This window comes from Microchirus variegatus, assembly GCF_963457635.1.
Source record: "Microchirus variegatus genome assembly, chromosome: 13".
Lineage (NCBI taxonomy): Eukaryota > Metazoa > Chordata > Actinopteri > Pleuronectiformes > Soleidae > Microchirus > Microchirus variegatus.
The window spans coordinates 947,558-965,835 of NC_139814.1; the positions used below are offsets into that span (position 1 = coordinate 947,558).

Consider the following 18,278-nt stretch of genomic DNA (forward strand, 5'->3'; position numbering starts at 1 on the left):
ATCTCGTCCGCGTCACTCACTCTATGACCCGTGGCGCGAACGAGGAGGTGAGTCATGTAGCAGGGCACTGGGCTCCTGCTTAGCACTGAACAATTCATTGAACGAATCTTTTGAACAAATCATTTTAATGAACCGATTCAAGTGATTCAGTATACTCAAATGAACTACTGATCCCATCACTAAATGACACACCGGATGATGCATGTACTGTATGAATGTTTTACATATAGAAACCTGTATTTTTAAGTTGTATTTAGTTTCATTATGTGTCCTTTATAACATGGAGTTTTGTTTTATATTGATGTAATTTACAACAAATCTTTTCTCTTTTTTTTTTTTTAACCTGTCCTGTCCAGTACCTTGGGCATGCACTATGGTTGACTGCATGTATGTTGGTGCAGAACAGCTGTTGCTGTTTGCAGGGCTAGTAATTACAGAACTGCAATGCCCGTCCTGCTATTTATGTATTTTTTTTTTTACAACAAATATTAAGTTTTAAAAGTGTGAGTTATATGACCTGTTGGCAAAGGGTCATACTATAAGAAGATTAGTTATGTAAAATTACATTAACTGTAAACATTGGAAAAATATGAAAAAATAAAATAGTTTAATTTCAGTATTATTTTTTTTATCAACAATTTTGTTACCTATATTGTCATCTTATAATCACCACTCAATTATGATATAGAGGATAGACAGAGAGACAGCAGTGTTCATAATTTTACTTTGTGGTACCTCGACCCATCACAGCTTTCTTTGTGTTTCTCTCTGGCCTCAACATGATTATATAACATTTGGGTCCAAACAGCGCCACCAAAAGGCCAAAACTGGAGGCCAGGATGGCAAAAACCTCCACTGCATCTGCAAATTTGCCTGGTGAGCTGATGTAAGCAGGGACAAATGCCACCCACACTGCACAGAAGATCAACATGCTGAAAGTGATGAGTTTGGCCTCATTGAAACTGTCTGGAAGATTCCTTGCTAGAAAAGCTAACAAACAACTGAGGACAGCCAGTAAACCAATATAACCAAGTAAAACTGCAAAACCAACTGTGGACCCAACTGCACACTCATAAACTATCTTGTCACTGTGATACTGGGTGTTTTTATGAGGCACTGGTGAAGCAGAGACGAGCCAGACAGTGCAGATGGCTGCTTGAACAGAAGTCAGAACCAGAACTGTCCCTCTCTGCTGCACAGCACCAAACCACTTCAGACTGGACTCACCTCCTGGTTTGGAGGTCCTGAACACAGCCAGAACCACCATGGTTTTCACCAGGATACATGAAACACAAAGCACAAAGCTGATGCCAAATGCAGCATGTCTTAGTTGACAAGTCCATAATCTGGGTCGTCCAATGAAGAGCAACGAGCAGAGGAAACAGAACTTCAGTGACACCAAGAGAAGAAAACTGAGTTCTGAATTGTTGGCACGAACTATGGGTGTGCTGTGATGATGGATGAAGATGCCCAGAACAACAGCACAGATACATGTGCCCAACAGTGAGGTGGTTGTCAAGCAGATACCCAGAGGCTCATGGTAGGAGAGGAACTCTGTTTTCTTAGGAACACAGTGGTCACGCTGGGGGCTGGACCAGAAATCTTCTGGACAACTCGTGCACTCCATGGAGTCTGAGAAAAAAGGGTGATGAGATACATGTTTATACAACATCTCTGAACTGTGGTGTTTAAAAGTTTACACTCACCAGTTGTATTGCTGATATTTCCCTCAGAACAAAGTAAACAGTCAAAACAACACTCAGGTTCCCCCTTCTTTCTGGCCATGCGGGTACCTGGAGGACAACTCTCACTGCACACTGACCGAGGAGGCTGTGTGGAGAAATATCAGTGTCTGTTATTGTATCTTATGAGGGCGCCTCCACACTTGTCCATTTTCCATGTCCACAGAGAAAATTACTTTTCTGTTGCATGTCTGTTCAGCCCTGTGGATGGTGATGGTGATACGTACATAACAACATGAAGCAGTTGGATCTTGTGTGGGTGAAGATTGCCTGGAAATAGCTCGCAAACAAATGAGTGTCAATGTGCTGGAAATGCTTGGACTCACAAGTGGTACTCGGTGGCCTCAGCAAGGATGTTGATCTTTTTTTTCTACAGTGCCACAGCTACTGTGGCAATCTATAGTAAGAGGTGAGCCACATCTGGGAGCAAAGGAGCTTGGCTCTTATGCTTAGCATTTTGTTGTTAGACATTTTATATCGATGATGGACTTGCATCAGTCTAACCTGCCATTACATATGATAGCATCCAACAGTCACAAAGGAAGGAAAGCCTTTCCTGCTAATGTGCAGGCCAAGGATTTGAAAGACTTAGATATTAGATCATATAACCTCCCTCTGCAATGCTTCTTGGGAGTCCTAGAGACTGACAGTTTCTCATTTCTGTCACGATCTGTCAAGTTAGTTAAGTGTCTTTTTTGTCTCTTCATATTCCATATCTTGTCTTCCTGTTTTATTTTTGTGATCACTCATCCCTGTCTCTGTTTCAGGTTCCTGTCTGCCCCGCCCCCTTCGTCGTCTGTGTGCATCTGATCCCTGATTGTGTCTCCCACACCTGCATGCAATCACTTCCCAATCAAGCACTGCATATATTCCCCTCTGCACATGGCATTTTGGCAGTTTTACCCCTGACATTCATCACATGTGGGTGGTTTGTGGGAGAGAATCAAAAGTTCATTCCTCTATCAGCATGTTCTGGAAATGTTGAGCTCCACACAAATGTAAAGCAAACTCAGTGTCTTGCAATTATTGTGCAAAAGTTGGAAGGGAGAAGACCTTGCCATTCTTCAGACTTGACAAAAATGGACAGCACTGCATGCATATGTCCATGAAAGCTTTGCCAGTACCATAACGCACATGGCTGAATGACAATATTCACGTTAGCTGGACCATAGCAAACCTCTGCAACCATGGGAAAATGATGAATCTAGACCAGTGATCTAGAGATAATAATGGGGAAAACAATCAAAACTAAGAAGTAACCTGTTTGGATTCAAAGTTCCAGAAGATTTTGTCTTCATCCAGTGTGAGTTCTTCACCTTTGAAGGCTGACCGCTTAACCTCACCCACTCTCTGAACTTTAGTTCTTCCATCAGGGAGCCACACCCAATTTATGATGTCATATATTGGTAAGGTATCACCATTTTCATCAAATGACACTTGATCACCAAATGTTGTGGTGAAGTTGACTTTGTCCAAGTAATGAACAAGCTTTGGAAACGATAATCAGATATAAAAAGAAAGAAAGACAATTACATTTACTGCAGTCGTTGTTTGCCTCGGCTGACCAACAGATTAATACTTTACACACATAACGTGCATGTTGACTTAAAACCACTGCCCTCAGCTTTTGTTGTTTAACTTGAATAAAATAGTTTGACACTTACACTTACACACAACTCTAAAAGGAATAAAAAGTGTCAAATTAAATTAACAGTTGAGTGGTGTAAACTGATATCTCACCTGCCATGGCTCCAGTCTTTGTAAATGAGCACAGGTGTTGTTGCTGAAAGGTCCTCTCCCTGGCTCACACTGCAGCATGTCATCAAGAGCATACGCCAGAGCGTACACAGCCTTATACACATTGTACTCTGGTCGGAGGTTTGAAACATCCACCAATTCATTCTCCACATTCTCTATAACTTCCTGTCCAGTGCATAATTCTCCTCCATCTTCCACCCAACCTGCTGGAGGTGGTGCAAATCTACAGTGAAATGTGTGTTCCCAGAACTGATTCACCTGGAAGATAATTATTTTGTGTATTAAAGCCAGTATATAATACTCACAAATAACCAGTCGGTGAGAAATTCTCACCATGCTGTTTCCATCTGTGTTGTTGTGATGTAGATCAGGATGTATTTGGAACAGGAAGTCTCTGAGTCCTGGTATTTCTCCTCGACGGATGGAGATGCCCAGTGTTCCACTCAGGTACGGGGTGAAGTAGGGAGTCTGGAGCACATCAGCTAATGTCCAGCCTTCACTGGCAATCCACTGCAGGCCTGTCACATTCTGCCTCACCACCTGTAGATTGATTTATAATAAGTAATGGTCCTGGTAAACACACTGACTCTAAAACCCTACGAACAGCTTCAACAATGTACAGTTGAAACATGAGTAATGAAATCTGTTTTTCAGAGACTAAATAGTTTTTGTTTTCACAATATCTCTTTAATGACTGACCTCTTTCATGAGATTAATTGTGCGAGTTGCAAACGCAATCACCACTCGAGCTGTAGATTTCCTCATCACATCCACTATTCTCCTTAGTTCAGCAGGGTCATCATCCTGAGGTAAAATCTCTGTGTAAGCCAGACAACCTCCACCACCTGGACCCAGATCAGAGTGAAAAGATCGGGCGGCGTGGACTCCATAATCATCATCACTGATGATCAGACCTGCCCATGTCCAACCAAAGTGTTTTAGAATGTGAATCATTGCATTCACCTATGTGGACACAGAGCAGAGGGATTAGTGCACAGGCTGGAATCATCTTTACTAGAAATCCTGCTCAACAGGTTCATCAAAGACTCATAATCACTGTCTTTAAGTGTTATAAATCTGACACCACACAACTCTGTCAATGAGACATATAACATGACTAGTGACACACTCTTTTCTTTTTGTAGATAGATTTTCACCTGAAATGCATCACTTGGAATAGTCCTAAAGAAAGATGGAAACTTTTGCCTGTCAGTCAGGCAGGAACACGTGGCAAAATAACTCACCTGCAAAAAGAGCAGACGTCTTCTAATCAACATTTTTTTTTGTAATATTTTTAAATATATAAGGTTGATTACTTAAATAATCAGATCCCCATTAAATGGAAAATTACAATAAGATAATTAATTAGTTACCATACTGATGTAAGTGGAAGAATTTAAAACTTACCAGAGGCACTCTGTACAAACCTAAGACTGTAGAAATGGCTATAGAATTTGAAGAGATAGGATCTCCCACAATCCCTAGGACTGGAGGAGTTCCTACACAGTTCTCCTCTAATGTAACTTGCTCTTCTTGACCACTGACTAAGGTCAGTGCTGCAGGAAATGCAATTCCTAGTTGGATGCAGTTATCATACAGACTGTATCCCAGAGTCACATTAAGCAGCAGGTTTGAGTTTCTGTTGATCTCATCAATAGCAAAGGCCATGGTCTGAGACTGTCTGAATCCTGTAATATCAAATCTAACAGAAAATTAAAAAAAATAATAATAAAAAAAAAAAAACCTTAATAAGTGCAAAGCTACATATTGCATGGCCACACATACTGAAAATAATTTGCTTATCAAACTTCAATGCTTAAAAAATGTCAGATATAATTTAAATAAGTTCACGTTACCAAAACGATGAGATAAACATGCCTTTCTGATTAGTTAAACCACAACTTCTTAATTTCCCTGTTTCCCTGTCAGGCTCACCCATAGCAGGTAGGCAGCTGTGGCTCTGAGGTAAAAGTCAGGTCAGGATCAGCAGAAAATAAGTTGATAGCAAAAATCCCACCTAGAATCACATCTCCAGGTTTGTGCATCCCATTTAGATCAAACTGTCTCAGAAACTGACAAGAGGAGGAATAAAGAGAGGAGGACACAGCAGAGGAAAAGCAGCAGTACAACATTAGCAAGAGCAACTTGTTATCTAAAAATACCCTCATGACACTGCTCTGGTTCATCTCTTTACTGAGTTCAGTTCTGTTACTACATCATCTTTTATTGACTAATGACAATGTTTATTCTTGCACATCGCCTATCAGGGCAGAATAACAAGCTGTAAGGGCAGGTCCTCAGCAACGTCATGAATTTTAAATGAGAACGTTTGTATGAAAGTGTGTTTGTTGTTGTTTTTTTGTCGCATGATGTTTTGTAAATTAATGAATTAATAAACCTAATGAATCAAAAAGCATGTGTGTTGTGTGGCTGTGTGAACAGGTTTAGGCAGGACGAATGCACAATTTTAGAAATCCAGACTTCCTCACTTTTGTTATAACTCTGCAAAATACAGCAGATGAGGTCTGTTCATTTTATATTGTTTTTGTTGTTTAATGTTAACACATTTTATATGGATTAATCCTCATTAATGTGGATCAGTGATAGAGCAGGCCATCTTTCATTTTGACAGTTGTGGGTTAAATTCCTAGCTCCACTACTCTGTGTCCCTCAGCAGACACTTGGCCCCAAGTTGCCTGTCATATCGAAGATGCATCTGATGCATCCAAATGACTAAAAGTAAATACAATCACATATACATGATATCTGACATAGATTGTCAAATTGCTCTATTATTCAAGGATACAAACTTAGTAACATAAATACAAATTATTTTCCTCAGACTACTCTTCCGAGGGACCGGTATATCATCTGCTGAAGGCTGAGGAGTCGGTAGGTCCATGTTACTGGACTCAGAGGAGGCTAACTCTCTGGAGCGGATGAACTCGGGAAGAGGTTCCATTTGTTCTGACGGGTATGTCTTACTTGAAGGGCTGCAACCATGGAAGTAATCTCATCAACACTGGAGGAGAACAGTGATGTGAATAAAGGTGTTATAAATAATTGCGTTAGTAACACTGGTACTTTTTTCAGTAACAAGTAATCTAATTGATTACTCTTCTCGTTATTATAACACCGTTACCGTTACGGACAAAAAAATGTGTCGCGTTACTTTATTGTAGGCAGTTGTTTTACATCAGACCTCTGAGCCAAGTGACAGAGAAATGTCTTGTTCCTCCTTGTCCTTGATGAGGGTGGGGACGTGAGGCAATCGCAAAAGTGATGGCGATTGGCTGAGGTTGAGTAAAATTCTATGGTAAGCCAATCAGAGGGGAAGTTGGGCGGGTGGTTAGTCTGCTTACTCACGCTGTGTGCAGCAAAGGTGTGCAGTAGAAACAGGAATGGCAAACCCTGCGGCTTATATATAACGATGCGGCTTTCCAACAATGTCAAACACATGTAAATCTGATAATTTTTGAAGAAGATGTGGCCATTTGAATGTAGGCACTCCTCAAACTGCTTTAGGGAGAAATTCGGCGTGAAAGATTTTGACCTACTTGAGGAGCCAGGCCAATAGCTGCTCATTTGCATCACATTAACATGGTCACAACCCCCCACCCAGTCTAGCTGTCAGTGACATCTGCTATCTGTTAGCCCATAGGATAGAAACAGTGCAGCAGTTTGAAAAAAAAAAAGGAATGAATGTAGTTCATGTCAATGTAGTGTTATTTGCCTTAAGTACTTCAGTGGACTGATAAGAATCAGAATTGACTTTATTGATCCCCAGAGGGAAATTCTTCTGTTACAAAAAGCACTTGAATAAAAATGAGAAACAAGAAAGGTGAAAGATGAATGGATGAATGAATGAATGATTTGTTTATTTCGGGCATGACAGTTAATCAACAACATCTGCACACATCCACATTTAATTTCATACACATGACCGAAAGGGCAAAAGCGGGAGAAGCAAAGCTTATCTAGTCCCGCCCCCATTACCACAGAGTAGTTTTTTAATCTTTTTTTTTTTTTTCTCCTTCTCTCTTCTTCTTCTTCCCTTCTTAATTTTAGGCAGTATTGACGTAACGAGCAGTAGTATCATAAGGCTGCAGTACATCTCAAGACAGTAAATAGTCCACATGCACGACTGTACATGTGTTCTTATCGAACCGTCACGGGCGATCACAGTCTCGACTTGTTGCCATGGTTTAACAACGTCACAAGATGGACCAATCAACAGAATTCCTTTCAGTGGTGCGAATATTAACTTGGATGGTGAGAGAGCCCGTTTTTGCAGATTCATTCTTCATCCCTCTCCTCATCCCTCTCTTGCATAGCTCTCACTACGCTCAGCTTCATCAGCTTATCTCTTTTAGCTGCATCCACTCCCATCTTCACCACGCAGTCACGTGTCGCGGAGATGTCAGTGCGCAACCCCATCACAGCACTCCGTGTCGTGGCGATGTCCACTCTCGCATTGAGCTGCTCAGCGGCGGCCTTTCCCAGCTTCCAATATTGCATGAACATTCCACCTGCCAAGGTTAGCATTCTGAGCATCATGAATGTGAATATGTACACATCCTCTATGTCCAGAGCAGCAAGGCACAGGACTTGCCATTTTCCCAAGGCATCTTTGCTGTAGCCAGCAGGGAAGGTTCCACCTGGGCATTGAGGTTCATCAGAGCCCGCACTCGTAGTAGAGAACGTTCTGTCAATCGCGTTCAGAGACCAGCTCAGCAGATCCATTGTGAAGTTGAAGTATTCTCGTAATGAGTTGGTTAGCGTATCCCCGCTTTATACACATACATGTTGACATAAGCACATTTCAATGTCAGCTGATGATCCTACTCCATTTTATCTCTATAGTGTCTACAGATCTCAGACTGTGACCTCATCCACATCCTCCCTGGGTCACCATGTACTCCTTAATAATCATGCTTACATACTTCTTATTAAAAACCCTCAGTGAAGCTGAATGTTTGATCTCGTCATCAAATTATTCCATAGCTTGACACCTGCGATCAACATGGTAAAGGATTTTAATGTAGTTCACACTTTCCTTTGCCTAAACATTAAATTTCCTCTCAAGTTAAGTCCCTGCTCTCTTACTGGGAGAAGTGCTTGAAGGTTGCGAGGGAGGCTGTTGTTAGCCGCCCTGTACATAAACTGTGCTGCACGGTAGTGTATTACATCATAAAGTTTAAGTATTCTTGATTTGATAAATAATTGATTTGTATGTTCCCTGTAGCTGGCATAATGTATAATTCTCAGAGCTCTTTTCTGTAATATTAGCAGTGGTTGTGTGTTCCCTTTATACGTGGGTCCCCAAATTTCCGCACAATGGTGAAGGTGAGACGAGATTAGTGTGCAGTATAACATATAAAGAGCATTTTGGTTTAGTAGCTTTTGTACCTTCCAAAGTATGGACACACTCCTGGCCAGCTTACTTTTTAATTGTCTTATATACGGCTTCCAACTTAACATTTCATCAATGAATATGAATATTGATGCTCCTCTTGTGACCTTTTTTCCCAAATAGCATATATTTAGTTTTCTCTAAGTTCAGTGATAATTTATTTATGTTGAACCACACCTGAAGTTTGGCCATTTCATTATTGACTGTTTCCACCAATTGATTCAAATCATCCCCAGAGCAGAAGATGTTCGTGTCATCCGCGAATAATATTAATTTCAGAATATTGGATACTTTGCATATGTCATTTATATATAATATAAACAGTGACTGGGACCCCACAGACTATGTCCAAGCACTGCGACGCTTCATCACCTAATTTTACATATTGGGATCTGTTGTGTAAGTAGCTTCTGACCCATTCCAGTGCTATACCTCTAATACCATATCTCTCTAGTTTTGCTACCAAGATCTCATGGTTAATGGTGTCAAATGCCTTTTTCAAATCGATAAAGATCCCTATGGTATGTAGTTTCTGGTCGACTGCATCAGTAATTATTTCAACTGACTCTGTCAAGGCCATAGACGTCGAGCGATTACTTCTGAATACATATTGGCTTTCATCCAACAGGCTGTGTTTGGTGATGAAGCTGTCTAACCTGGTGTTGTAAAGCTTCTCCAGGATTTTCGACAGTTGTGGCAGTAGTGAGACTGGTCTGTAATTGGTAAATACATGTACATCACCTTTTTTAAACATAGGCAAAACTTTCGCAACTTTCATTTTGTCAGGAAATTTCCCAGTGTGAAATGAAAAATTGCAGATATATGTCAAAGGTGAGACAATACCACACAAAACCCTCTTAACCAGCCACATGTCCAGGCCGTTCACATCAGTGGATGTTTTGGCTGCGCTCCCGGCGACCAGGTGCCTAATCTCTACGTCCTTGACTGGTGTGAGAAATAAACTGTTCAGATTCCTGCCTCCGTCTCTATCGAAATTGTCCCAGTGTAAGGATGATTCTGGAATGTCTTTGGCTAATTCAGCCCCTACATTCACAAAAAACTTGTTAAATTTCTGAGTTATGTATGTCATATTGCTTACCGGCCTTTCATTATCATTAAAATACAAGAGGGTAGCTCAGTTTAATGTTATTGTTTTTAGTCACATTATTCAGAACGCTCCACAGTTGTCTGGTACAGTTCCTGTTTTCTGATAGTATTTTACTATAATACTCCTTCTTGCATTGTTGGAGGATGCAGTTCAGTTTATTTCTATAAAGTTTGTATCTTTTTTCTGATTTTTCAGTCCTCAGTTTGATGAACTGTGTGTAAAGGTTGTTTTTCTTCTTGCAAGCATTAATCAGTGATTTTGTCAGCCATGGGCTGTCCCCCCTCTTTTGATTTGTGTGTCTTCTCAGCACAGGGCAGAATCTGTCATACAGCACTGTAAATATTCGCACAAAGGAGTCGTATGCTGCACTATCCCAGTTTTGTTTCAGTAGTTCATTGTTCAAATTAGTCATTCTTTCTTCAGTCCTAACCCTTATATATGAATTTTTTTCTCGGGACTCCCCTACTGTTTGTTTCCAGTCGTAAATGGCAAATATTGGCAAATGGTCACTTATATCAATGATCAGAATTCCCCTTGTTATGTTATTGTCTATGATGTTAGTGAAAATATTATCGAATAAGGTAGCACTGTGTGTCGTAATCCTGCTCGGCCTCGTAATCAGGGGTTGATAGCCCATCACATACATGATATTTGTGAATTCATCAATCATCGTATTCTGTTTTGGGTTGAGTAAGTCAATATTTACATCACCACAAATAAACACCCTCTTATGGCTAAGTCCTGAGAACTGTTTTTCCATGTATTCATTGAAATCTTCTATTTTTGAGTCTGGTGACCTGTAAACACAGCTTACCACAATATTTTTGCCTTTCGGCACACAAACTTCAATTGTCACACATTCCAATAATTGATCAACAGCTTCGGATAAAGTTTTCACAATGTCATATTTGATGTTGTTGTCGATAAACAGGGCCACTCCTCCTCCACCTTTTATTTTCCGGTTAACACAGACAAGCTCGTACCCCTCCAGGCAGAAAGCTGTGCCTTTATCATCATTAATCCATGTTTCTGAAACCGCAATGATTTAAGGGATTTTTTTAAGCGGTGTAGGTATTCCTTAATGTGGTCAAAATTGGCATATAAACTCCTGCTGTTGAAGTGAATTATTGATAGTGATCCTTTCATCTCCACGTTCACATTGTATTGATCCTCTGTGTAGTACTGGCATTTCTCAGACATGTTAGCATAGAAGTGTTCATCCGGGTCAATTTCTTCATTTGGCTCTGTTCGTGTGTGATTCACCTGCTGCTTTGTAGTCAGCTCCTCATGTCCTCGTTCAGCAATTCTCTCTAGTAATTCCGTCGTCTTATTCATCTGTGTATGGACCTTTGACCTTTGTTGTGGTGTAGTTATGGAGAGTTCGTGGGCCATCCTTAGTTGTTGTATCTCTCCAGGTCGTGGCGACACACTTCCAAGAGGCGACACACTTCCAAATTAGCGACATCCATCACGATTCCCACGCTGGTCAGGAACTCTGCCACCTGCTTCTCCACAGACTTGGTTACCGATTCTTCCGGCGGGAGGTTATCCTCAACCGCAGCCGCCCTGGCGTAGGTCTGATGCTTAATTTTGAGGCCAGTCACAATCACCTCATTGATTTTACTCAGTTGATCCATCTGTTCCATCTGCTGACCCATCGCATCCACTTTGTTCTCCAACTCCTTCAGCCGATGGCCTTGCTTTATATTCTCTTCCTTGAGCTGTTTGATTTCAGCCATCATCCCTTCAAAGGGTTCCAACTTATTCATCACCGCCTTCATGTCCACAAGCATGATCCTCATGTCCTCCCTCATCTCCTCTCTCATTGCAGCCAGGTTTTCAGCAAGTTGATCTATCGCTGAATTGGGTTTCGGTGGCACCATTTCTTCACCTTTGCTCCCACTTCCAAGTGTGTGTATAATCTCTCGCAGTAGCTCACAGTAGCTGGCAGCCAGTAACTGTTATCTCACAGAGCTCTGTCTGCTGCGTCCGTCCTCGTCCGAGGTCAGAGTCATTTCTAAGATGGATACATACTTCAAATATCAAATCAAATATGAGTATATAAGTGTGTGAAGGAGAGTTCAATATTTTCCAGACCATGGACTATATTATCATCTTCAATACCAGTTCCTCCCCCACACTGTGGCTGTCCATCACAGTTGATATGTGGGCTAAATGGTGACATCACAAGCGCACCCTCTTCTGCTTAATCTTCTGTGCTGTAACCTTTGGTGCTGGGCATGTGAAGTCTTTTGCCTCATCAGAACAGAAAGGCCTGAGTTTTTCAAAAAGATACGTCTGCCTGTCCATGGTCAGTCCAGGTGGGGCCAGGACGTTCATCAAAGTGTTTGATTATGTCAGTCAGAGTGCCTTTGCCAATTCTGAAAAAAAAAAAAATCAGATCATGGTTCATGTTAACAGGCACTTTATCACTGAATCAGTATAGATTGATCAGTAGTATTGCTTGAATTATGTCCCTGCTGAAAAAAACAGCTTAGATTGACCAGGCTGGGATGTTTGCTGGTTTAGAGGGGTTTTGGACACTTTAGCTGGTTAAGCTGGTCACAGTGGTCTAGCTGGTCACCATACCTGGTTAAGCTGGTCACAGTGGTCTAGCTGGGCACCATAGCTGCTTAAGCTGGTCACAGTGGTCTAGCTGGTCACCATTGCTGGTTAAGCTGGTCACAGTGGTATAGCTGGTCACCATACCTGGTTAAGCTGGTCAGAGTGGTCTAGCTGGGCACCATTGCTGGTTAAGCTGGTCACAGTGGTATAGCCGGTCACAGTGGTATAGCTGGTTAAGCTGGTCAGAGTTTGGTCACGCAAAGCATATATTATGCAATAAACACTTAAACAATACTGGAATCTTGGAAAACATTTATTGAAAATTATCTACAATATAAAATCAAATTCAGCATATTTCAGGTCACTGGAACACAAACAATAAAATAAGTCAACAATCAACACCTGTTGGCCTCAAGAACAGCTTTTAAATTAGAAAAGGTAGTTAGCTCTACTTGCACGCAAGTACTCTTGTCTGAAGGAACTTCACCTGTTTGGACTCCCCTCCTGGCATTTTATAGACTGCGCTCTGTAGGAATTCCCACACATGCTTACACTGCTTTGGATATTCAATGTCGAAGATGAAATTGCCTTAAAGCAGACATCAATGGCCTGAATCATGCTCCAAAGCCTCTCCGGCAACAATAGTAAAAGCCTGAGATGGATTGTGATTGTCATTCCCCAGTGTCAGGACATAGGTGTAGGGTCTGGATCTGGCCTCATGAAGATACTCCACCATGTTTGTTCCAGGCTAAAAAAAAAAAAGAAACGAAGAAAGAATGCAAGAGAGCAAATGTGAGTGAGTAAGAACCAAATGTCTCTCAACTATAGTAGAATTAAAACTAGACATTGTGAGGACCATTTTCCTGGTGCCCACAAGAACAATGAGACTTTGTTAGGATTACTATTTGGAAAAGATTCAGTGCATTTATAATTCAAAAAGTTGAACATTAATAGTCTACCTTTCACTGCACATAACAAAATATTCCAAACTTTTTTTGTTTGTCTTAATGGTTATGGCATATAGCTCACATTATAGAAAACCATTAAATAAAGGATTCAGACCTGAACTGACCTAAGAAGCCACAAATTGATTGAGGGTCTATCATTACAATAAACATGTTCTGAAAATGTGTGCAGCCCACCTATGGGAAAAAAAAAAAAGGAAATTATATTTAATAAGAATTTATACAAAAAAGGAATGCAGTCAACTCCATAACTATCCAAATTATCACTATGAGTAGTGCAGAATTGATATGCTGTGGATGGGGGGGGGAAATGGTATTTCTTACCTTTAAATATTACTATAAGCTCTGCCAGTTGCCACTCTGTCAGAGTGTTGGTGACAATGCGCGATTGATCTGAAACAAACGCAAAAAGAAATTGTTTGCTCCATAAAATTACAGAAAACCTGATCAGTGTTTGTCAAACCTGGAAATGACGATGCTCTAAAATGTCTTGTTTTTTTCCACAAACCTTAACAATTCAGTTTTAATGATTTATTTGTTATGTGGAGCAAAGAAACAAAGCAAATATCCACATTTAAGAAACTAAAACAATCAGAAATCTTGTTTTAATAATGAAAAAAGCTTCAAACCGATTCATCGATTATCAAAATAGTTGACGATTAATTTAGCAATAGATTGTTTCAGCTCTATATTAACTATTCAGATATCACCATGCCAAAAGCAATGCATTCAAGCAGCAGAATGTAATCCAATGTGAAGATAACAAGCTTGTTTGTGGGTGAAAGAAACAAATCCTTCCTCTCGCCCTATACATACATATATATATATATATATATATATACATATATATATATATATACATATATATATATATATATATATATATATATATATATACATATATATATATACATATATATATATATATATATATATATACATATATATATTTATATACATATATATACATATATATATATACATATATATATATATATATATATATATATACATATATATATTTATATACATATATATATATATATATATATATATATATATACATATATATATACATATATATATACATATACATATATATATATACATATGTATATATATATACATATATATATATATATACATATGTATATATATATACATATACATATATATACGGGTATATTATGTATATACACATACATACATAATATACAGCCTTCCCATAACTGCGCTTAGTCTGCCATCAACGCCGAAACATACCCCCTTACACCCCCCCCCCCCCCCGACGGAATCCCACTCCGAACTCACCTCAAAACTGTATGTGTGTGTGCGTGTGTCTGTGCGTGTGTGTACGTATGTGTATGTGTGTGTGCGTGTGTCTGTGCGTGTGTGTACGAATGTGTATGTGTGTGTGCGTGTGTCTGTGTACGTGTAGGTGATAAATTGCATACATAAATAATAAAGTAAATTGAGTTAACGTTACATGACTTCGGGATATTTAGCCCGCGACGAGAGAGACGTTCCGGTGGAGACGATAGCTTGTGAGCTTCCATGCTAGCGGCTAAATGGCTAGCTACGTTGTTATCCAAACCAACCCACCAGCCTCGACAATATAAATATACTACTTTAATAGAAAAAGCAACACAAAGTGTGAATTATATACCGTATGTAGTGTGCACAGACCTTTTGTTCCCGTTTTCCTTCGCCGGTACGGTTCCCCGGTGGTGGCTCGCGCTTCGGGGTCTTCAGAACCTGGCGAGGTGTGTGTTGCGTCATCTTCTGTCGACGTGATGACGTGTGACGTTCGACGCACAGACAACGTTGATGGATTTTGACCCAATCAAGTTTTGAAGTTTTTTGGCACATAAAGTACATGTGCCAAAATAATGATATTTTTTTCTCTTTGACCACACCGATCACTTTTTAGAGTATTGGTGTGTCATTGATATATAAACTGTGAAACAAAATATGAGGAAATATTTTTCATTGCTCTTCATGGTTTGAATGGATCACAGGTATAAGGACAGTCCATGTGAATCCTCTAAAAACAATAGTTCATGAATTCATTTTCTCAACCTGCCTTTGCCTCTTCATGGGAAAGAGGGACTATTATTGTTTTGATATATTTTTGTAGAGCAAACACGATAGACCTGTTGTAGGTTTTAGCCATAACTTTTAATCTACTAACCAGCACTGCCTTGTGGCTTCCCTATTACACACACATACACACACACATATATATACATATATATATGTATATATATACACACACACATATATTTATATATATATATATATATATATCAGGATGTATTATTTATACATATCATGACAATTATGAGCCATGCTTGCCCAGTCCAGCCTGGTCAGTCTAAGAGGCTGGCCATCCAACCAGCTTGCCCAGCTTACCATACGGGTTTTGCTGGTCTGTCCAGCTGACAAGCTAGACAGACCAGCTGACTCCAGCCTACCAGCTGGGTTTTGCTGGTCAGGCAGGTTGACACCAGCTTAGCCTGACTGGGTGACCAGCCATACCAGCTGGCCAGCGACTGACACACCAGCCTGGCCAGCTTGTCCAGCTTGGTAAACCAACTAAACCAGCCTAAGACCAGCTAAAACCAGCTAAAACCATCAACCATCCTAAGCTGGTCTAAGCTGTTTTTTTCAGCAGGGGTGTGAATGCCACACCTTTATGTGCATGAATCGCACGTGTAATTAACACGTTAATCACACATTGTGTTAATGTGTGATTCATGCATCATTCAATGCAATGTTAGGTTTCGAACACGGGAGTTTCATCTCAAAGCATATGAATTATCAAACTGAACCTGCGGGTGTACAAAATCTCAAAGAGGGCCGTGACATGCTCCCCTTACGACTTATAATACGCTCATCTGACCGAACACAAGTTTCGAAGTGCCTATTATTTTTAACACGCCAATAGTGAGCTAGCCAATCGTTATGAAACGCACAGTGGATTATTAAAAGACAGCGTCCCTATGTGCATCTGTATGTGACTTTGAATGAACACTAACATGACATAGATTAACAACATTAATGAAAACTCACCCCATGCAATAACAAGAAAAAACGTCCCTGTATGTGACTGAACACTAAGGTTACGTATATGAAAACTCACCCATGATGAGATGGAGCGGTGCTGGCGTCACGTCCTCATCTCAGACAACTACTGTGTCTGTCCTGCTCTCTTTAAGTCGCTGAATAATCCATCTGTTTGTTGTTTTTGTGACGATGAAGTCTGCTAACACGTTAGCATAAAGATCGCTAGCTTCAAATTCTAACAGTCCACACACCAGCAGTTCTCTGTCCTTGTGAAGATGTGCAGCCACAGACAATTATTGTCCTGTTCCTCTTGCCTTCCTTTGTCAAACAAAGCTTTGATGACGACTGCTTTGATGACAATCACGCTTTAATTTCGCACTGCACACACACACACACATAAATGCTGGAAAGTTCCAGACACTCTCTCTCCCTCGCTCTCTCTCTCTGAGCGAGTGAGTGTGTGCTGAGCGTCTGGCGAGAGTGCGATTTACTTCTGTCACATTTCTTTCTCTTCTAGCTTGAATATTTCTTGGTAATATTGTACAGTATCACAATTAATGGTATAAGGTGTGTTTATAGGGGTTCACTGTTGGTTTCGGTGTGTGTGTGCAGCCTCGTGGCTGCAGGCGTCTCAGACGCCGACATGGTTGTCAGCAGTGACAACCTGTCACGACTGACACGCAAACCCGGCATCAAAATTGTTGCCGGGTTTGCGTGCAGTACTGAGGATGTGGGTCTGAGCTGTGGGTGAGATCTTCACAGCAGCATTAAGTCTCTGGCGCGGATGAACGGTGCGGTGGTCCTGTTTCTAGATCAGGTGGACAAGGCGAACCAGCTCATAGAAATGGGAATCACTTTAAAAGACACATTCGTTCCAGTCCAGCCTCTGTCACTACCTGCCACAAAAGTGATCCTGTCCAACGTCCCTCCGTTCATCTCAGATGAGTTTCTGTCACGGGAACTCTCACGGCACGGTAAAATCGTCTCCCCCATTAAAAAGATCAGAATCGGCTGTAAGTCGCCCCTGCTGAAACATGTTGTCTCCCACAGGAGACAACTCTTCATGATGAACAAACGCGATGCTGATTTAGATCTGGTTTTCCGCGTAAAGGTTGATGGGTGCGATTATGTCCTGATCGCCACATCCAAGGTAATGAAATGCTTTGGTTGTGGTGAAGAGGGACATACAGTTAAAACCTGCCCCAACCGAGCAGGGGTGACTTCAGATGGGGAGAATGCCACCGACGCTGCCGCTCCGCAGACTGCGCCCTGGCAGTCGATCGCTACGGTGCAGACCGGGACCGCAGGACAAGCTGCGACTGAGCGACCCGGTAACGCTTCGGAAAAAACTGGTGCTGGCATAACACAGGGTGATGTGAATAAGAGTGGAGTCGGTGGCATGGATGCAGGTGAGTGTGTTGTGACTGGTAACACTGGTGTGTGTGTCAGTGAGACACAGACAGGTGAGGCACAAAAAGAACAGGTGAGTGAGGATAAGGTAGATGAAGAAAAGTTAAATGAGGATCAGGTAGATAAGAAATCAAAAGAGAAAACAGGTGAGGAACAGGTAAGTGAGGAACAGATACGTGAAGAACCGGTAAATGAAGAACAAGTAGGTGAAGAACAAGTAGGTGAGGATCAGATAAGTGAAGAACAGGTAG

At 40.8% G+C, this 18,278-nt stretch overlaps 1 protein-coding gene across 1 annotated transcript; it reads right to left on the bottom strand.

The window, feature by feature from the left end:
• Window positions 1–721: 721 nt before the first annotated feature.
• LOC310936120 (extracellular calcium-sensing receptor-like) lies at window positions 722–5,686 on the bottom strand (the record flags this gene model as incomplete). Its single annotated transcript, XM_083900159.1, has 10 exons — window positions 722–1,632; window positions 1,707–1,830; window positions 3,003–3,230; window positions 3,483–3,758; window positions 3,834–4,040; window positions 4,200–4,463; window positions 4,658–4,744; window positions 4,908–5,202; window positions 5,436–5,572; window positions 5,663–5,686. The coding sequence occupies 10 exons, from the start codon at window positions 5,684–5,686 to the stop codon at window positions 722–724; spliced, it is 2,553 nt and encodes an 850-aa protein (XP_083756285.1).
• Between the last annotated feature and the right edge of the window lie 12,592 nt (window positions 5,687–18,278).